The sequence below is a fragment of the Petromyzon marinus genome, chromosome 63 (genome assembly GCF_048934315.1).
Source record: "Petromyzon marinus isolate PM22_M1 ecotype Great Lakes invasive population chromosome 63, UKy_Petmar_22M1.pri1.0, whole genome shotgun sequence".
Lineage (NCBI taxonomy): Eukaryota > Metazoa > Chordata > Hyperoartia > Petromyzontiformes > Petromyzontidae > Petromyzon > Petromyzon marinus.
Genome location: NC_133729.1, coordinates 6,451,986 through 6,474,624, shown reverse-complemented (window position 1 = coordinate 6,474,624; position 22,639 = coordinate 6,451,986). Strand labels below are relative to the sequence as shown.

The following is a 22,639-nucleotide window of genomic DNA, read 5'->3' as shown; positions in this document are numbered from 1 at the left end:
TCCTCCGTTCCACCTCCCCCCACCCCCCGCTCCAAGTGTATAATGAACATGCGGTTTAGAATAATTGGCTGCTATACATTTCCACGTGATAAGCCACTTCGTTCATCTGTAATTTGTGGCCAGATCGCTTCTGAAAAATCAGTTGCAAGGCTCAGCGGTCACTTATCTGAAAAAAGTAAAAAAAACATTAAGGGACCTCCTTTACCAGTACCAAAATATGATAATAGGTTTTTTTCCCTTTTATCTGGCAACAAAACAGTTGTGTTCAGATGTTAAAACACCAAACTGAAACCTTTTACAAGGAATCACGTCTGAATTAACCGCAACGCCTGTGTGGTCGGAGTGCCAAACAAATACCACGCTCTGATAATATATGTGGCGTTGTCCTTGGAAACTGATTGGTCCACACCGGAGACAGCTTTCTTTTGAGCCTCGTCTCAAACGGTGTCAGGCCAGAGGAAGCCTCGTCGATACCTGTGCTACAGATGCACACACACACACGACACCGCGTTGGCTAATTCGCGACTCGGCGTATGCACACGCATGTATGTACGTTGAACTTCTTCATGCACCGTACATAGCAAACCGTGCTTGTCGGAGGTGCGGTGGGGGGGGGGGAAGACGACAAGCTTAGCAGTTCTAAAGAAATGAGTTTGTCAATCGAAATGATTTAAAAGTGCATAGAACCAGTGGCGTACGAATATCGGCAGGAAGAGCGTTCCAGACGGCCGCAGAAGCGCGCCTGAAAGCGCCGCACGACGCGGTGTCTTTGTTGAGGTAAGGGTCACGAGTAAGGCTACCAGAACGTACACGGCATAGAATACAGATTTAAAATCTGTGACAATTAAAATGGAAATTTCAGGACCTAGCCGTATTTTTTTTTTCCCCACGTGGCGTTCAAACAACATTGTGGTCGATTGCCATTGCCCAGGGTCCTTTAGATCCAAAGTAAAAAATCAAAACGATGTTGGGGAGTGCTCGAAGATCGCCGCATCTGCACGATCCTCCCGCAAAGATGTTTCCACCTGAGCACGGCTGCCGATCGCAGCAGAAGGTCCCCAGTGACTGCTGTGTGGGTGAGAGGTGCCACCACTGGGTGGGTGGGGTGGGTGGGGTGGGTGGGCCGCCACCGCGCGGAGGGTTGCCTCGTGGGCAGCAGAGGGCATTGCAGCAACATCCAGCGGGCAGAGGTCGCAGCGATCACTGCGGTGAGCAAGCGACCAGGCGTCCCAATGCGACTCGTCCCCAGGCTCCTCTCCTTTTCCTTCCCCACTACCTTCGTCTTCCTGCACCACTCAGCCCACCCTGTCCCACCTCGTGTTGGCACATCGCGAGGTGGTGAACCCATCACGGTCCCTTTGTTTGGTTTCAAGTTTAGGTGCGGAAAACCGGTAGCAGTTTTTTTTTCTTCCGGGTTTTTGTCTGCGGTTACCAGTAATGCTTTTGTTTGTTTGTTTGTTACACAATCGTGGTTTATTTAAAATTAAAGAAAAAAAATGCGCTAACCTACTGCGCCACCGCTCCACAGCTTGTACTCACGCAGAAATATCACCCGGGTACCTCCATAATAGAGGGTTTTTTTGGGGTTAGATTGGGTAAATATATAAATGTGTCGTTAAAACCCGCCACCACCCGACACAGCCAACTAGTAAGGGTTGTCGCGTAAACCGAACGTGGGCAATTCGTCACTAGTACAGCACTAGTGTCTCGTGTATAGTGTAGTGTATAGTGTAGTATACTAGTACAACACTAGTGTATAGTGTAGTGTATAGTGTAGTATACTAGTACAGCACTAGTGTGTAGTGTATAGTGTAGTGTATAGTGTAGTATACTAGTACAGCACTAGTGTGTAGTTTATAGTGTAGTGTAGTATACTAGTACAGCACTAGTGTGTAATGTAGTGTATAGTGTAGTGTATAGTGTAGTATACTAGTATAGTACTATATAGTGTAGTATACTAGTACAGCACTAGTGTGTAGTGTATAGTGTAGTATACTAGTACAGCACTAGTGTGTAGTTTATAGTGTAGTGTATAGTGTAGTATACTAGTACAGCACTAGTGTGTAGTGTAGTGTATAGTGTAGTGTATAGTGTAGTATACTAGTACAGTACTAGTGTGTAGGGTAGTGTATAGTGTAATATACTAGTACAGCAGTAGTGTGTAGTGTATAGTGTAGTTTATAGTGTAGTTTATAGTAGTGTATAGTGTAGTATACTAGTACAGCACTAGTGAATAGTGTAGTTTATAGTGTAGTGTATAGTAGTGTATAGTGTAGTATACTAGTACAGCACACCAGTGTGTTGGAGAGCCGAGCCACAACATTTACAATCTGAGTACGATGTTTCGCCAGTAATTACAGGCGACAGCCAGATTTGCGGAGAAGTCCACCTGTTTCGTTCCGTATATGGAGGCGTGGATGTGTTGGCCACACTTCTGCACTCTTGGGCCACGTGGGGAGGGGGGGTGGGATTAATGAGTCAACGCACATTTTGCATGTGCATTATGCAAGCCCTTTGAACTTGTCCTTCCTGTCTATTGTTTACTAAAATAGCCCTACCAACGGTTATCCCTGTTGAAGCACGCTGCCCTATATAGGCATGCATTCAAATAGTGTATTATTTGATGATTCGCTTCCACGCAGCACTAAGGCGGTAGCTATCCGAACGGTGAAAGTCTAGTTATTTATTTATTTCCATTTCGATAGATTATCTAATTAGTCTTGGCCAGTGGTAGCTAGTTTTGCACAGAACTTCAACATTATCAAAATCAATCGAGTGTCCTTGTTGGCACGCGTGTTCTGCTACTCCTGACAGTTGTGTTTGGGATAAATTAATATTTCTCTGATGTTCTTTTAGTCTCGTGCTGATCATTCGTCCTGTTTGCCCAACATAACATTTGCCACACGTGCAGTTAATCCTGTACACACCTTCTGTTGATAGCTTCGGTAATGCATTTTTTTTTTACCAGATATTAATTTCTGTATTTTATGTACCGTGGCAAATCTGACTCGGATGTTTTGTTTTTCCAAACATCTGGCTAGTTTGTCAGTTACTCCCGCAATGTACGGTATTTTCATCGTTTTTAATTACTTGGGCAGTTTCAATGCTCGTGTTATTTGTTTTGGCATTCAATGCCCTGTTGATTTGTGCATCATTGTAACCGTTCATTTGCAGCGCTTCTTTCACATGTTGAATTTCACTTCTCAGACTGTCACCATCTGACACTTTCTTAGCTCAATGAATGAGCGTCTTTATAAGAGCAGATTTCTGTGCAGGGTGATGGTGTGACTGCATTCAGATAGGCTTCAGTATGTGTTTTTTTTCGGTAAACACTGTGTGTTATGATAATAGGGGTTTCCCCTTTTTTTCAGGCAACAAAACAGCCGTGTTAAGATGTTAAAACACCAAACTGAAACCTTTTACAAGGAATCATGTCTGCATTAACCACAATGCTTGTGGTCAGAATGAAAAAAAATCATACTGTGATAATATATGTGGCATTGTCTTTGAAACTGATTGGTCCGCACCAGAGACAGCTTTCTTTTGAGCCTCGTCTCAAACGATGTTAGACCAGAGGACGCCAAAATGCAGTCACGATTCCTCGTAAAAGGTTTAAGTTGGTATTTTAACATCTCAACACAGCTGTTTTGTTGCCAAAAAAATGGGAAAACCCTATCATCATATTTTGGTACTGGCAAAGGAGGCCCCATGATGTAACTCTGTGTTATTTTACCATTTAGACCCCGAACGAGCAGATTATCCTGAAATGGTAGAGTTCTGTCAGCTTCCACTTCCATGGTGAACTGGATGGATGGGTTTTGCGAGTTGAGATGATTTAGAAATGCGTTCAGTGTATCTCTACCGTTTGGCCAGACCACCAATGTGTCGTCCACATATCTAAACCAAGCAGATGGTTTTAGTGTGCTTGAAGCTATTGCTTTTGTTTCAAAATCTTCCATGTACAAATTCGCTATCACAGGAAACAAATGAGAGCCCATTTCTGCTCCTTCCTTTTGTTGATCAAAATCACCTTGTCATTTTGTGGCCAGGTGACAGCCTGATTAAGCTACTTATTGTGGCAAGGTGACAGTCTGATGAAGGACTGTCGCTGAAGCTAGTTGAAATTACTGGCAGAACGTTGTACTCAGATTGTAAATGTTGTGACTTGGCTCTCCAACACACCGGTCTGCTGTACTAGTGACGAATTTGCATGTTCTGTTTACGTGACAACCCTTACCAGTTGGCCAAATAAACCTCCATTATGGATGATATTGGTCGCGACAGCCTACCACGTGTTACACTAACCGGGTACCCATTTGCGCATTGACCAGAAAAGAGAAGTTCAGACGGGTGACAACTACTGAGACTGTTTTGTTTAATTATCTGCTCGGAGATCTGCTCAGAGATGGGCACTGCTGCTCCGGGCAACCGAGAGAACAGGAAAGACCGCTCGTGGAATGTGAGGAATCTCCAAGCGAGGCTGCGCCTGTATCGTACACAAAGACAATGATCCCCCGTATAGGCTTAGCACATTTTTGGGTTAAGTGTCGTTGAGCGAGTAGCACTCTAAGAAGGCCGGCACGGCACAGGAGGGGCTGGCCAGCACCACCTTTGTCTCCCGTGTCGCAAGATGTTAACTTCCTCGCCTAGTATGCAGGAGCTCGTGGTACAGGTAGTTTGGGTTAGATCGCGGTTAGAACGCGATCTAACGCAAAACAACCCCCCCCCCTGTATTATGGACGATATTGGTCGCGAAAGCCTACGTGTTAAACAGGAGGACGAAGGTTCGATCTGCTATATATTTGGAGTGTGCGTGTGTCTCTCTCTCATCATCATCACGGTGGCTAGGAGATGTTAACTCCCTCGCCAGATATACAGGAGATCGTGGGTTCGATTCCGACCCTGACGCCTGCTGTATGTTTGGATTTTGCACGCTTCTCTCCCCGTGGTCGCGTGGATTTTTCGACGGGGCCTCCGTGTTTTCCCCCCTCCACATTTTTTTAATCACGCGTTTTCAGAGTGCTTGGCTGTGATAAATCCCCACGCGATAAGCCAAATTGTTGAGATGTCATTTTGTGGCCAGGTCGCTTCTGAAAAGGAACTATATCAAGCTCGGCGGGTCTTACCGGGTAACGTTGAACAGAAACAAAGAGTTTAGTTTACGCAGCACACCAAGTACCTGTCTGAGGCTGAGTAGACCTAGGGGAGGCGCAGGACCACGCTCAAAACATTCGCCACTGTTGTGGGTCGTGAGCGGGAATTCGAACTCGGTCCGTAGCGCAGCGCGCTCACCGCTACACCGATGCGATCGCCACACCACGGCGCAGTCAACAATTGCTTGCAGGACAATTATTTTCGCCGCTTGCAACGGGTAGGCGTGAGACTCCAGCCAGCCACGAGAGGCCGCTACATTAATGGCAGTGATAAGAGAGAGAGGGGCGGCGGACGAAATGAAAACATCGGAATGTCGGGCACTTTATGATCACTCCATGCTGCTTTACGCGTGACAATAACGCGCCGATAGTGACGCGCTATCAACACAATCGTAGTTTGTGGCCCCGTGTGTCTGTGCACGTGTGTTGAACTTCTTTCGCACCGTACATAGCCAGCCGTGCTAATTGGGAGGTGTGCGGGGCAAGGCGCCAACAAATTATTGTACGTGTTATTATTCTTCAGAATGGTCTCTTTGTTTTTTTTAAAGGTCATTGTCATCGAGGAATTGCGTTTTCGTTCTTTGTGCGCCCAGGGCCGTCCATAGGGTCGAGGGAGGGGGGTTGCGAGGGCCGGGGCAAATTCCACAGTGGGCCTCCTCCAAGGACCTCCCCCCCGCCGCCCCTCAAAGCGCGGGGCCCTGCCCCCCCCCCCACCGAATCGCCGTGTACCCAATGATACGCCTCCGAGCGCACCACTATCAACGCACCGGGACTGTGTCTCGAACTCCTTCCATCTTGGCCGAGCCTGCGACGTTCTCTCGACTAACTGCACCGCGGCCGACCACCGGCAGCGGTCGGCGTGACGCGAGCAATTGCAGGGTCTTCGCCTTTATCTTGTTTTATTTTTTCACGCGGCTTAGACGCTCGACTGCCGTTGTCTCCGCCTCGTCCTAATATCCCATCTCCCGTGTCATCTCACGCCCTCTCCACACTCCCCACCCACCCACCGACCCTGTATGACGTCGCGGTGCGTGCGATGCCTGTGGTGGTGGTGGTGGTGGGGGGGATAGTGGGGGGTAGGGCGGGGTGGTGGTGGTGGTGGTGTCGTGACACGGGACGCACGCAGGAGACTGTCGTTCCCCGTCTCTCCCACACCACCTCTCGTTCACCTCGGTCACCACGCACCATCCTAGCCCAGCGGCCAGCGAATGTGTTTTTTTGTTCGGGGAGGTGGGTGCAGAGGGGGCTTTGCAAATGATCTCGGGCAGTTTTGAGTGTCTGTCCTTCGGCTAATCACACCCCCCCACACCACACACACGCACACACACCTACAACCAACCAGCACCACCACCACACACACACACCTACAACCAACCAACCACCACCACTACACACACCTACAACCAACCAACCAGCACCACTACACACACCTACAACCAACCAACCAGCACCACCACACATACACCTACAACCAACCACCACCACTACACACACACCTACAACCAACCAGCACCACCACCACCACACATACACCTACAACCAACCACCACCACTACACACACACCTATAACCAATCAACCACCACACACACACACACCTACAACCAACCACCACTACACACACACCTACAACCACAACCAACCACCACTACACACACACACCTACAACCAACCAGCACCACCACTACACACACACCTATAACCAACCAACCACCACACACACACACCTACAACCAACCACCACCACACACACACCTACAACCACAACCAACCACCACTACACACACACACCTACAACCAACCAGCACCAGCACCACCACACACCTACAACCAACCAGCACCACCACCACCACTACACACACACGCGCCGGAGCAACACTTACCTTACTTAATGCAGCAACGTGGGTAGGAGGGGGGGGTCACGCACAAACCCATTTTATGAGCGAGCTGAACTCTGGACCTATCCGACTCAAGAACGCGACGGCGCCAGCGTCATCATCATCGTCTAAAATATTTTTTGTAAAACATTTGTTGGGGACTATCGGCGCGATGAATCCGGCCGCAGCGAGACGTCCTGGCGGGAGTTCCGCCGTGCTGAGGCTCACCCGGGTACTCTTCCTCGCCGTGGCGTTCGTGGCTACCTTCATGCTCGGCAGCATCAGCCGCGACTACACCCAGAGCGAGCTGGGTCACGATCAGAGATCCGCCTGCAGGTAGGTGGCTGCTACGATGACAAAGATTCACCACCACCACCACCACCAACCACGTCCGCCCACCTCTCAGTAAAGCCTCCAACAGAAGGTTGGGGTGGAAGCGCTGTTCTCGAGTGGCACCAATGAAGGCCCGATCGCCGGCACGGGGCGGGCGTAGGTGGCAAGCAAGCACGCCCGGCCGCCTTTGTCTCCGCAGTGGGCGATGTTTTACACACCGCACCAGGTACTCATTTGAGGCTGAGTCGACCTTGGGGAGGCCCAGGACCGGTTCGTATAATCTACACACAGATGAAGAGCTCCCCCCCCCCCCTTAACAAACTGTTGAGGCAAGTGCTGTTATCGAGCACCTACACACAAAGACAAAGATCCCCCGTATAGCCTGACCAAACTTTTAGGGCAAGTGCTGTTTGCGAGCACCTACACACAAATACACAGAAACCCATAGACCCACACAGAGACCCATAGACCCACACAGAGACCCATAGACTCACATATTGACCCATAGACCCACACAGAGATCCATAGACCCACACAGAGACCCATAGACCCACACAGAGACCCATAGACTCACATAGAGACCCATAGACCCACAACGATACCCATAGACTTACATATTGACCCATAGACTCATACAGAGACCTATAGGCTCATACAGAGACCCTTAGACTCGCACATACACCTATAGACTCACATAGAGACCCGTTTATTCAGAACTGCTTCTGTGTTTAGTGGCGTTGTCCTTCCAACGCACCTGCGCTGAGCACGGTTGGCTACGTACGGTGCGAAAAAAAGTTCAGCATGCAGTACAGACATACGTGTGGCCATATCGCCTCTGACAACAGAGCTCCTAGATCGGTGGACTTTGATTTTATTATTGGCACAAGAAAGGCAGGTGAAAGGCAAACACGGTAAAAAGGTTTCGCGATTTAGGTTGGAACCCAACGGCGGCTTATACGAAAACGACACCTAAAACAAGAATAATCTACATACGAAACAGACAGTTCAATCAATCAAACAAAGAATACTGTTACAACTAAACATGTTAAACTTAATGTTTAAAAATCGAGTAGTTTTTTTTGCGTGCGTATGTGTGCGTGAGAGAGCGGTGGTGTAGCGGTTAGCGCTACGCTGCGCTACGAACCTGGCGAGCCGAGTTCGATTCCCGCTCACGGCCAACACCGGTGACGATTATCTGAAGCGGTCCTGGGTCTCCCCTAGGTCGACTCAGCCTCAAATTAGTACCCGGTGCGGTGTGTAAACATCGCCACCGGGGAGACAAAGGCGGTCGGGCGTGGTGCTGGCCACACACCCCCTCGTGTGCCGTGCCGGCCTTCATAGGTGCTCGCTAACAGCACTTGCCCCTACAGGCGGCTACACGGGGGATCGTTGATGTGTGTGTGTGTGAGTGTGTGCGTGAGTTCGTGCATCTGTGCGTGAGTGTGTGCGTGCGTGAGTGTGTGTGTGCGTGCGTGAGTGGTGAGTGTGTGCGTGCGTGCGTGAGTGGTGAGTGTGTGCGTGCGTGAGTGTGTGCGTTAGTGCGTGCATGTGTGCGTGAGTGCGTGCGTGTGTCCGTGAGTGCGTGAGTGTGTGTGCGTGAGTGTGTGCGTGTGTGTTCGTGCGTGAGTGTGTGTGTGTGCGTGAGTGTGTGTGTGCGTGAGTGTGTCCGTGAGTGCGTGAGTGTGTGTGAGTGCGAGCGTGTGTGCGTGAGTGTGTGCGTGAGTGCGTGCGTGTGTGCGTGAGTGCGTGCGTGAGTGCGTGAGTGTGTGCGTGAGTGCGTGTGCATGAGTGTGTGTGTGAGTGTGTGTGTGCGTGAGTGCGCGTGTGTGTGCGTGAGTGCGGTGCTGGACGGGCAACTCTGTCGTGGACAGTGCTGTGGGGGGAGGTCCAATTTCGATTGGCTCCTCCCCTCATGGCGTCTGTGTCCACCACAGGGGCTAAACGGGGGCTCTGGACGGGAGCGAGGGGCTGGTAACCCCTCCACCTTCAATTAATTACCACTAAACCACGAATTAAGTATATAACTAATAAGTTTGTGCTGGAGGCCCCAGGGGGCCAGGCGTCTATGACGTCTCCTGGCCAAATCCTAATTGGCGGAGCCAGGAGATTGAATATCTACCCTCGGGGCTCCTCCAGAAACAACGAAAAACCACTACGGGTGGCCACGTGGAATGTTCGAACGCTCACTGTGGAGGAGAGGCTGCCACCCCTCTGTCGGGAGCTGGACTGGTACCGCCTGGATGTGGTATTCAGGAGGTCCGGTGGACCGGTTCTGGCTCCTGCCACCATGAGGGGTGGACAGTCCTCTACTCGGGGCAGTAGACTGCCAAACAACAGGGTGTGGCTCTTCTTTTGAACAAAAGAATGAAGGGGGCGTGGGAGTGTGGCGGTGAGGTGTGGGAAGCTGTAAGCCCCAAGCTACTTTGGGCTCGCGTTCCCATCAACCGGAGGCGAGGAATGGTGGTCGTGGTTACTTATACCCCCACCAAAGATGAACATCCCTGGAGGGATGCAGGCAAAGCTGATGAGTCAGATGCCTTCTATGACCTCCTGTCACAGGTACTGGCTAAAGTGGCCCCTCGGGATAGAGTCATCATGTTGGGTGACTTCAATGCCCGAGTTGGTCATGATGCTGGCACCTGGTCTGGAGTGATTGGAGGGCATGGGCCAGATCAGCTCAATAACAACGGTAGGAGGCTGCTAGATTTTTGTGCAGCCCATGGGCTTGTAATTACCAGCATGCTGTTCCGGCATCGGCGCATCCACACAACATCATGGATGCATGCCGGGTCCAAGCAAGAACATCTGCTGGACTACATAGTGACGGACCAGCGGATGCGAGCCCATGTCCTTGACACCAGGACCTACCGTGGAGCTGATCTGCCCTCTGACCATCGACTAGTCATCTGTAAGATGCGCCTGCCATTCTTCCACTCCGGTGGTGGGTGTACACCCAGGACCCCATTCCGACCTAAAGTGGCCTGGTCTCAGTTATCTGATGAAAGTTGCAAGCGAGAATTTCATCATCGCTTGCGGCTGGGATTGGCATCGTCCCCGACTCCTCCTGATGTCGAGGGTAAATGGGCGAGGTTTAGGACTGTGACTCATGCAGCTGCAATGGCTGCTTTGGGTACGCGGTGCAGACCTCCCTAGAGACCCTGGCTGACAGAGGAGGTGTTCAGGATGGTTGATAAAAAGCGACAGGCCCACTGTGATCGGCTACAGAATCCCACGTCAGAGAATGAGGAGGCTTACCGCAGCCTTTGCTCGGAGGTTCGGAGAGCCATGAGGCACTGCAAGGATGGGTGGTGGTCGCGGGTTGCTGCGGAGATGGAGTCTGCCTCAGTGGCTCGTGATCACAAATCTCTATTTAACTCCATCAAAAAAGTAATCTGCAGCGCCACACCTATTACCATCATTAGGGGAAAAAACGGTGATCCAATCTCCGACCCCCAGGAACAGGTTTGCAGATTTGCTGAGCATTTCTGTGAGGTCCTGGGGCAGGGAAAATCCCTCAGCCAGGAAAACATCGTGGCACAAAGTGAGGATGACCCTGCTGAGGCTGCGGTGCCTAAAATATTGGTGAGTGTGTGTGGGAGTTAGGCTACATGGAGGAGACGACTGTGGGTAGTTTGGCTCATCGGGGGGGTTAAAATAAAATTCCTTTTAAAATTAAAATCCATATCTATTCAAAAGTATATAATAGTTTGATATTTATTGGTCAAAGGGGAATCATGACTCGGTCACTTTTTAGCCGCTCCAATGTTTTTTTTCTTGTGTAAACCCAAATAGCTGGCGGGGATTGTCGTGATGATAGCCGCCTTGGAATGGAGCTATCAAGTCGGTCACTCTCGTGAGACGCTCCACTCCTCCCTCTTCTTCTTCTTCTTCCACGCGTGTGTTCCACTAGCGTGGGGGTCCTTGCCCTTTTCAAACCTTCTCCACGTTGCCCTGTCTGTCTCCACGTCCGAACCGCACCAACATCGCCCCCCTCCACCCCCCCCCCCCCACTACTTCTTCCTCCGCCTTCCTCTCGATCTCTCTCCTCCCACTTGCATCGCTCGCCACCTCCTGACCCATTCTTCTGCCGCCCAACTCTACAAATAAATCGTCGGAACGACTCGCGCGATGTTTCTCTTAGGCGGATCCACGCTGTTGTTTTCACTGTTTCATGGAACTGCAACCTTGTGGCAACAATGACACCAGCACCAAAGGCAAAGATCCCCCGTACAGCCTTAACAGACCGTTGGGGCAAGTGCTGTTAGTAGGTGGCACCTGATGAAGGTCAGAACGGCACGCGAGGGTTTGGGTGGCCAGCAACCACGCCAGGCCGCCTTTGTCTCCCTCGTGGCGATGTTTACACACACACAAACAGTACCATGTACTCATTTGAGGCATAGTCGACCTAGGGGAGGCCCTGGACCGGTTCAGATAATCGTCACCACCACCATCACCACACAACCGCTCCCTCACCACCACCATCACCACACTACCGCTCCCACACCACTACCATCACCACTACTGCTCCCACACCACCACCACCACACTACCGCTCCCACACCACCATCACCACCACCACACTACTGCTCCCACACCACCACCACACTACCGCTCCCACACCACCATCACCACCACCACCACCACCACACTACTGCTCCCACACCACCACCACCACACTACCGCTCCCTCACCACACTACTGCTCCCACACCACCACCATCACCACTACACTTCCGCTCCCACACCACCACCACCACACTACCGCTCCCTCACCACCACCACCACACTACCGCTCCCACACCACCATCACCACCACCACCGCACTACTGCTCCCACACCATCACCACCACCACACTACTGCTCCCACACCACCACCACCACACTACCGCTCCCTCACCAAACTACTGCTCCCACACCACCACCACCACCACCACACTACCGCTCCCTCACTACCACCACCACCACACTACCGCTCCCTAACCACACTACTGCTCCCACACTACCACCACCACACTACCGCTCCCTCACCACCACCACCACCACACTACCGATGTGTTGAAGAGCAGAGCCACAGTATTTAGTGATCAGATTGTTTAATGTTGTGGCTTTGCTCTCCAACACACCGCTGTGCTGTACTCGTAACGAATTGGCCACGTTCTGTTTACGTGACAAACCTTACTAATCGGCTGTGTCGGGTGGTGGCGGGTTTAACGACACATAAATATACTTACGCTATCTAACTTTCTGTTCACGTGACAACATTTTACTAGTTGGCTGTGTCTGGTGGTGGCGAGTTTAACGACACATGTATTCATTTTACGTGATCCTACCCCCCCCCCCACCACTAAAAAAAACACTTGCCTCATCGATGATATTGGTCGCGAAAATTCCACCGCAAAATCGCTCGATTCGGATTTAACACCGCGGCAGCGGGCCAGCAGCAATCATAACACCCCCCCGCCTCCTCCTCCTCCATTCTGCGGGTGACACTCTCGCAATTCGAGACACCGGCACGCTCCGTCCCGTCTCAACTCCTTATCGGCCGCTTGAAGCGGAAAAAAACCCTCCGAGTGAAATGCGCAGACACCGAGGGATCTTCTGCAATGCGGAAACAAACCCTCACCCCAACCCAACCCATCCCCCTTCGCATATCCCGCCGGGGGCATACGTGCCCCCCACCCCCCCCCATTGGCCACGAGAATGTGCATAGCACTCATGGGCGCTGCCACGCTGTGATGGAAGCTGGCGGTGAGTTCCGTGGGGGAGGGGGTTATTGAGTTCACGAGTGCTAGGAGGTGTCTTTTTCGACCCGGGCAGGTGCGGTGGTCTAACTTATTTGCAGACTGCGTGTCGTGTGTGCAAGGTGCGTTGCGTGTCCGCGCGCTTGTGTGTGTGTGGTTAGCGCGCTGCGCTGTTAACCTGGCCACCCGGGTTCGATTCCCGCTCACGGCCGACACCAGTGGCGATTATTTGAACCGGTCCTGGGCTTCCTCTAGGTCTACTCGGCCTCAAATGAGTACCTGGTGCGATGCGTAAACATCGCCACTGGGGAGACAAAGGCGGCCGGGCGTGGTGCTGGCCACCCACCCCCTCGTGTGCCGTGCCGGCCTTTGTAGCTGCTACCTGCTAACAGCCCTTGCCCCAAAAGTCTATTAAGGCTATTCGGGGGATCTTGGTCTTTGTTTATGGGGAGCGGTGGTGCAACGGTTAAGCGCGCTGCGCTACGAACCCGGCGACCCCAAGTTCCGTTCTCGCTCACGCCCGCCAGCGCCTGTGACGATTATCTGATCCGGTCAATGGCCATCCCTTAGGTCGACTCAGCCTCAAATGAGTACCCCGTTCGGTGTGTAAACATCGCTATCGGGGGGGGGGAAGGACAAAGACGGCCGTGCGTGGTGCTGGCCACCCACCCCGTCGTGTGACGCTCCGGCCTTCATAGGTGCTACCCGCTTACAGCACTTGCCCCGACAGCCTAAAAGCTACACGAGGGGGGGGGGGGTTCTTTATCCCATGTGCTGCGTCTGTGTGTGTTTGTTCTGCGCGAAAGGTTTTTGTCATTTTTGTTGCTTTTTTTGAAACGTAATCCTCGTGGTGCGGGGCTGTGTCGTTTCGCAAGTGGATTTGCGTTCTTTACAAAAGCACGCGACTATTATTACGGCGCCACTCCTTTTGTGGAGATGGCGGAAGCAGTCGTGAAATTCCGGATTAAACTAAACGCTTTAAAACGAAACGAGTTTTCCTTCACCAGGTAATACCCCCCACTAAGCTATGCATTCATTTTTCAGACCTCGCTAATGATTGCTCAACGAAGTGGGCTCATCATCATGTGGACATTTATAGCAGCCAAATACTCCAAACCCACAATTTACAGGGATTCCCTGCTTAATTATGTACTGTATATGATCGGGTGATCGAGAAGTCTTGGATTTTTGCTGTACAACTAGAAAGGCTGATGCATCGTGGATCCCTCTTGCGAATATGCTGGGTAGCTGGCTACACTGGACTTTCCGTATAACAAATAAACATTGATTGATTGATGGCCTTTAACGGCAATTAGACTGAACAAATCCAGGAGGTATGAAGACTTTGACTTAAAGCTTTCGTGACAGCAGGAATTCATATTCTTTGGGTCTTTCTGTAAAGTCACGTCGATAGGCTCAAAGGAAATAACAAAAACATAACAACAACAACAAAACTACGACGTTCCGATCGCAACACAAGCTGGTCGTCTTCTATCTACGCGACTTTACCGAAAGACCCAAAGAATATGTCGTAGTTTTTTTTAAATTAACTTTAACCCATGTAAATAACTTGACGAAAGACCCAAAAAATACTTCGGGAGTTTGTTTCACGTGGTAGGGCTGGCTCGAGCACGATCCTGCGGCGGGGAAAGGAGGTGGTGCAAGCGGCTCAGCCGAGCCCACAACAGCCAAAAAATCTACTGTCCCTGTCCGGGGGGGGAGGGGGGGGCGCTGTACAACTCTAGCACATGGGCGAGAAGCCGTGCATGTGTGACGAGTGGGGCAAGACGTTTTTTCTAGCGCTCGGCCTACAAGTATATATATTATTCTTTTCCGCTTGTGAGTTAATCTGTGTTTACCCCGGATATTTTAGAGATGGCAATTCTCCTGCTGTGTATCCTACTGCTGTCCCTCCCGGCCATATCTAGTGCCACACTCAACTCTACAAACAGCTACCCTCGTTACTTTGCGTCCATACTTGTTGCTCGATTTGCCACTACACCTGCTAATGAAACAGCTCATAGACACTTCTACACTCCATCATTGTATCCTTTAAACCCTATCTTTGTCCCATTACTTCACCAGCACTCCTTCCAAACTTCATTCTGCTCTTAAAAATAACACCATCTGCGAGCTACTGCTATTCGTCCAAGGTTCGCCGCTCTTCATCCTTTCACAGAAAATACTTGTGCAAACTATTAATTCTACTTTTATTATTTCTGGGTGGTATTGAGCTTCATCCTGGCCCAAATGTAAATAACTCGTATAATTCTGTAGATTTTTCTGGCAGAAAAGGTATTGGTGTTCTACATGTCAACATCAGAGGGGCTTGTGATTAAATTAAGTCAACTAAAACTAGAAGTGGCAAATCTTGACCCGGACATTTTTTTGCCTAACAGAAACATTTCTCACTCCTGCCGTCAATGACTTGCAGATTACGATTGACAACTACAACCTTTTTCGGCTTGACCGAGGATCTAAAGGAGGTGGAATTGCCATCTATGTTCGTAATACTATTGCATGTTCACCAGCCCACTCCTTGTTTAAAAAATGTTGCTTTGAAGGTTTGGCTCTCAGAATAACTCTCCCAAATAATCAACAGATATTGGTAGTGTGCTGCTATAGACCGCCTAGTGGGAAGGATGTTGAAGCTGCGTCTGCACTGAGAGAGCTTTTTGGGGGCCTCCCTAAAGGTGAAATAGTTTTAGTGGGTGATCTAAATTGGAATTGGCTAAACCCGCCGGCCATGGCCACAAATTTTACAGATGAATTTAACTTGTTTCAATTAATAAATGTCCCCACAAGACCCAACCTAAAAAATCCGGGACAGTCAACTCTGCTTGACGTCCTATTGACAAATGCCCCTCACAGTTTCGCACTGACTGATGTTCTGGGTAATAACCTTAGTGATCACTCCTTCATTTTTGGGGTGAGATCATCAGCTAGACCCAAAGCCCCTCCTAAAATTGTTGAGAAGCACTCTTTGAGGCACTTCACCACTCAGGCATTTACTAATGATGTGCTTCACGCGGATATTGACAAGGTCTGTGATATCCCCAACCTGACTACGGCTTGGGAGACTTTCAGGTACACGTTTCTCCAAATTTTTAACAAACATGCTCCATTGGTTAGATTTAAAACTAAAGGCAACCGCCCACCATGGTATGATCCTTTGATTACAAAGCTCATGAAAACTAGGGACAAGGCTTGGGCATGTGCTCAGAAAAGTAATTTGGTTAATGACTGGCTAGAATACAGCATTTTAAGGAAGAGATGCGTCAAAAAAATACGGCATGCAAAAAATGCCTACTTTTCCTCCACTCGCCTGGAATCACATGGAAGTGCCAGGATTTTTGGAAAACAATCAAATGTATCGAAAAGGCATCCAAAACCGACAATCTGCCCATTGAGCTTAACCGAAATGGGGAATATTTTTCAGATCCCCAAAAAATAGTTGACAATTTTAACCTTCATTTTTCTGAAGCTGGTAATCTTTTTGATAATGTATTGGGAGTCACCCCTGCTCATGCAAATTTCTACACCCCTGTCCAAACATTAAACGAATTTGGTTTCCAGCCAATCCACGAAAGTAATGTTCTGAAACAATTGTCCTACCTCAAAGGGTCCTCCTCTACCGGAGCAGATAGTTTTCCCGTCTTTGCTCTACTAACTGTTGGTCACCTAATATACAAACCTATAGCCCATATTTTCAACATGTCCATCAAAGAAGCATCAGTTCCTCTAGAATGGAAACATTCCTATGTCCGTCCACTTCACAAAGGGTGCCCTAAAGATGATCCCAATAACTACCGACCTATCTCAATTTTGTCCCCATTGATGAAAATTTTTGAAAAATTATTGAACTACCAAATTAGCGGTTTCCTGTCCACCAACAATCTACTACATCTAAAACAATCTGGGTTCCGAAAAAAATACAGCACCACATCTGCTGCATTAGATTCTCTGAATCAAATTTACAGTAGCCTTGATAATAAGCAGTACTGTGCCTGTCTTTTCCTTGACCTGTCCAAGGCTTTTGATACAGTAGACCACAACACCCTGCTTAGTAAACTAAGTTGCCTCGGTTTTTCCGAAAACGCAGTAAAATGGTTAAAAAATTACCTCTTTTCTCGCACCCAAACTGTATTCACAGATGGTTGGAAGTCAAACAGTGTTAAGATAACAAAAGGGGTTCCACAGGGTTCCATCCTCTTGTTCTCTCTTTATGTCAATAACTTGGGTACTGACCTGGATCATTCCAGGGTAAATCTTTTTGCAGATGACACGATACTGCTGGCCGCTCTCTGGATGACGTGATTGCTAATCTCCAGGGTGATTTCAACAAACTACAACATCAGCTAGTTGCTCTTAAACTAGTACTGAATACCTCCAAAACCAAGGTGCTATGCTTCTCACCGGGACTAAAGCAGGAAGTTATTTTTCCCCAATTACATTCCTTAAATAATTATCAAATAGAGCAAGTCAAGATTTATAAGTATCTTGGGGTCATCCTGGATTCAAAATTGATTTTTGAAGATCACATTGATTATATTGGTAAAAAGACTAAAATAAAAATTGGCTTTCTGTATCGACACAAGCACTGCTTCCCCCTATGTTATGTATGGAATTGATAAAAGCTACCATACTGCCTCTACTTGATTACTGTGAAATCGTGTATGAATCAGCCCCAAAATATGTACTGAAGAAGCTTGATTCCATCTATCACTCGGCCTTAAGATTTGCATTGAACTGCCCATATAGGACTCACCACTGCGATCTCTACATTAAGTCAAACTTAACATCTCTTAATGTTCGACGGCTTGTGCACCAGATCTTATTTATTCACGATGTACTTACAAAAAAATCCGCAGACTACCTGCTGGATCTGCTCTCTGTTTCAAAGAACAAATTTGACCTCGGGTCTTCGCTCATTTACCAGCTTCACATTCCCTATTGCCGTACAAATACCGGAAGAAGGGCCTTTGCTATTGATACCCCCAGGGTCTGGAATGCTATTGCCAATAAACTGCAACTTGAATCACTACCTATGAGATCTTCACTCAAAACTGCTCTGGAGGAGTTGTACACCCCTAGCTGCTACTGCTATTCAGTGGCCTAAAATAAAATAAAATGTTTCGCTCCGGATGACCGCTGCAAAGTATTAACTGTATTTAGATTTAGTGTGCTGATCTTAAAGGTGCATTGAAAAATGTGATACTCCGACTGATGCTCCTGTTGTTGTGGAGTGACTCATGCAGCCAACTATGGCTCTAGGGTTTGGTGTTACATGTTATTTATGTAGTTTATTGTAAAAAATTCGGTCAGTCCCTATGATCACTGTTACATTGCTTTTATGGCTTTATTTTGGTGATTTCGAAAACGTTTTTTGGTTTGGCCATGTTTTTGTTTATTGTAGTACAGAGTTAGACTGGTGGCCTTCATCTTAGTTGTCTTGTGGTGGTTGTTGTTGTTGTTTGACTTGCATCCCACTGGGATTTTTGCACACAGCGTTGGTGTACGGTGCTATTTCAGGAATATTTTTGCTGTTTTTTTCCTGGATTTTCTGTTTGCACAGTCACACACACAGTCACTTTAAGATGTTTTCTTGTTCATGTTTTTTTTGTTGCGATTGCACCCGATTCAAGAGCCGAATGGCTCACAGGGCTATACCAAAATAAATGGGAATGGAACTATGGGAGATGGACTCTGGCTACTGCTGCTGCTGCTTCGGTTTTACTGTCCGACTTGTTTCGTCTTGCTCCTGCTTTGATGGCCGCCGCGCGAGGCCTCGGGGGTGAAATTCCGAACCGGGTTGATGTTTTTGCCGTCGCGAGCACCGATGGCGAAGGAATTTAGACGACGGCAGAGAGGACGACAGGAGAGGCGATGGCCTGTAACTGAACTCTTTCACGATTAAAAAAAAAAATGTTTTACCAAGGTAAGGGCCCGCTGAGCTATGTAGCTATTTTACAGAAGGGATCTTGCTATCACAAAAATATAGCCCAACGAAATAGCTCATCGAGTGGAAATGTATTGCAGTCGTATAGTCTAATCTCACGGTGTTGATAAGTCGGAGGACCTGGAGAAAAATCTACGAGACTTGCCAACTTCAAAAATACAGCAGGCGCCAGGATAGGGATCGAACCCACGACCTCCTGTATACCAGGCGAGGTAGTTAACATATCCTAGCCACCGTGATGATGATGATGAGATGGAGAGACGCAGACTGCAAATATACAGCAGGCGCCAGGGTAGGGATCGAACCCACGACCCCCTGTATACCAGGCGAGGTAGGTAACATCTCCGAGCCACTGTGACGCCCTATCCTAGGCAACACTGTCCCAAACCCTTAACTTTACCCGTAGCGTCACAACCTTGCTGGAGCCGCGGGCCAGTCGACTCTCTGTTCTCCGATTGGCCTCGAGCGGCCTCCTTCTCAACCAGCGAAGTCTGGTTGCTGTGTCTCTCGGACGAGGCGAGCTGAACATCGCTTCCCCGTCACGGAATTCACTCCCTCCTCCGCCGTGAAAAACCTCACATGTAGTTTAATAATAATAAATTAATAAAAAAAATGAAATGACCGCTTGTGTTGCGATCGAAACGTTGTGAGTTTTGGTTTTTCATTTTTATTTTCTATCCAGGTGACTTTATCGAAATAAAGAACCAAAGAATATCGTACAGAGTCGCCAGAGGGCCCTGCCAGGTTTTCACAGTGTGGGTGGGGGGGGTGGATGTTCCTGTGTGTAATCCCAATGGTGTAATTTGCGAGTAAACATTCAGCACTGGGATGTTTGGCCAATGCCCGTGGCTTGGACTACAGGAGAAATCCGCTCGTCCACTGTGACGTGCAGGTACAATATTACGGGTCCTACTATCCGCGACGTTATCCACGCTTTCGCTCCACGAGTCTACAAAAATACATGATAATCTCAACTTGTATGGCGCTGCTGTTGCTGCCACTTAGCCCTTTCCCATCCCGATGACGTACGTGTTTTATAATCAGCTTTTATTCCTATTCCGTTCCGATGACGTGAGGAATCTGGGGGGGAAAAAAAACTAAAGAAAGAAATAACCTCATCGGTACGTCTTCGAGTCGGAAGGCGCAGCGCGCGGAAGGGCATGTGGCACGTTTTGGCGTCATCTGTCTCAGAGTGCGGCGGTCGTGTCGCTACAGTTCTCTGCGGTGAGTAGCAATATCTTTAAAAAACAGCGCCACTGCTACACCTCTCTGAATAAAATGAACGCTGATGAACCGCTCACACGTTCCGAGATTCGGCGGTGAATGGGACACCACCCAATCTGCAAACTTGCAGATGCCTACGGAAAGAGGGAAAGGGCTCTTCGCTCTCGCAGAGAGGGTAGAAACTCAGGGGGCACGCGGAGTGACCGCGGATGAGCGGAAAAGGCAGCCGGACGGCTGGCCAGCCAACGAGCCGGCACCAACAACTGCCAAAGGTGGTCCTCTAGGCAGTAGAACCCCTCTTAACGATGAATCCTGTTAACGACAGGCCTCTATAGAGCCCAATGTGTAGCGTATAGTGTCGTGTGTAGTAGTGTAGGGTATAGTGTAGTGTATAGTGGTGTATAGTATTTAGTAGTGTACAGTGTATAGTAGCGTAGAGGATAACCCCTCTTAACGATGAATCCTGTTAACGACAGGCCTTTATAGAGCCCAATGTGTAGCATATAGTGTTGTGTGTAGTAGTGTAGCGTATAGTGTAGTGTATAGTGGTGTATAGTATTTAGTAATGTACAGTGTATAGCAGTGTAGAGTAGAACACCTCTTAACGACCATTCTCCTGTTAACGACGGGCTATTGTAGGTATAGTAAATATAAGTTAAAGTATTTAATAACCATGTTTCTTCTAATATTATGTGTTTAATAACGTTAGTATCTTTCTGTATTAACATCCATTGTTTAAATATCATGAAGTATGTTTTTTGGGTGAAAAAGGGTAACCTGCCATTGAAACAAATGTAGACCTTAACGTGTATTTTCTATTTTTTTCGATTTAAAGCTTTCGTGACTGCAGGGATTCATCTTCTTGGTTCTTTCGGTAAAGTCACGTAGAATGAAAATAAAATAATAAAAAATAAAACATAATAAAATAAGGTTCTCACGACGTTTTGGCCACAACACAAGTAGCCTTCTTCAGGTGAATGAACAGGACTGTCCAGAAGACAGCGCTTGAGTGAACATTGCTAAGCATGGATCGCGTCTTTGTAAGCTGTGTGGGCGGAATTAACATATGAATGAGCATGTCACCCAGCACCACCACCGGATCGGAGGAGGGTGGCGGCTGGGCAGACAGAAAAGGAAGGTAAAGAGCAGCCAAGGTGCGCTGCTCTGTCCTGTGTTGCATTATAACTCTGCTATAAACTGGACTACTATACAGTACAATATTATACCTTCCAATCTAAACTACATGGTATAATATCATATCCATAGACCAAAAAAAGGGTAGTGTATAGTAACGCATTGTATAATTCAAAGGTGGAATTTATTTTGTTTGTTTTTGTCTTGCTGGGTGACATGCTAATTGATATGTTAATTCCGCCTACACAGCTTAAAAAGACGCGATCCATGCTTAGCAATGTTCACTCAAGCGCTGTCTTCTGGACAGTCCTGTTCATTCACCTGAAGAAGGCTACTTGTGTTGTGGCCGAAACGTCGTGAGAATCTTCTTTTATTATGTTTTATTTTTATTATTTTATTTCCATTCTACGTGACTTAACCGAAAGAACCAAGGGTGTATTTCCTATATTCGCTTAACGACCAAATCACTTAACGACCGCTTTTGTAGAATGATTTACCGTCTCTAAGAGTGGTTCTTCTCGATATATCATTGGGGTTTTGGCCAATTAACGGGCGTTTAAAAACAAGAAACAACAGCAACTTACAGGTATTTGTGTACGTCACCTATGTTGAACTTCTTTCGCACCGCACACGTAGCCAACCGCGCCAATCGGGCAACAACCGCGTGACGCGACGGGGATCCACGTGCGTGTGCGGGATGTTTCTTCCATGTCGCTCCTTTGTTGTCCTGCGCAGGGAACCCCGCGAGCTGCAGGACGCTGGGCGGTCGGCGCTGAGACCCACGGCGGCCAGGAGCCCCAAGGCGACAACGACGGCAATGCCTCTGGGGGACGCGTACCCACATGATGACACCTACACACGTTCTGTAGGTAGAGCAGGGTGACTCCTACCCACATGATGACACCTACACACGTTCTGTAGGTAGAGCAGAGTGACTCCTACCCACATGATGACACCTACACACGTTCTGTAGGTAGAGCAGAGTGACTCCCACCCACATGATGACACCTACACACGTTCTGCAGGTAGAGCAGAGTGACTCCTACCCACATGATGACACCTACACACGTTCTGTAGATAGAGCAGAGTGACTCCTACCCACATGATGACACCTACACACGTTCTGTAGATAGAGCAGAGTGACTCCTACCCACATGATGACACCTACACACGTTCTGTAGGTAGAGCAGGGTGACTCCTACCCACACGGTGACACCTAC

General features: G+C 48.7%; 1 protein-coding gene across 2 annotated transcripts in view; it reads left to right on the top strand.

The window, feature by feature from the left end:
* Positions 1-6,540: 6,540 nt before the first annotated feature.
* Positions 6,541-22,639, top strand: part of LOC116956075 (alpha-N-acetylgalactosaminide alpha-2,6-sialyltransferase 2-like) — a 42,933-nt gene continuing 26,834 nt past the window's right edge. Inside the window, exons 1-2 of one of the 2 annotated variants that reach the window (XM_032977516.2) lie at positions 6,541-7,365; positions 22,155-22,284. In XM_032977516.2, the coding sequence (XP_032833407.2) occupies positions 7,091-7,365; positions 22,155-22,284 (405 nt within the window). In that variant the 5' untranslated portion in view covers positions 6,541-7,090. Of the gene's footprint in view, positions 7,366-13,053; positions 13,110-22,154; positions 22,285-22,639 lie in introns of those variants that run through there. The other variant, XM_076053912.1, reaches the window with a different exon arrangement.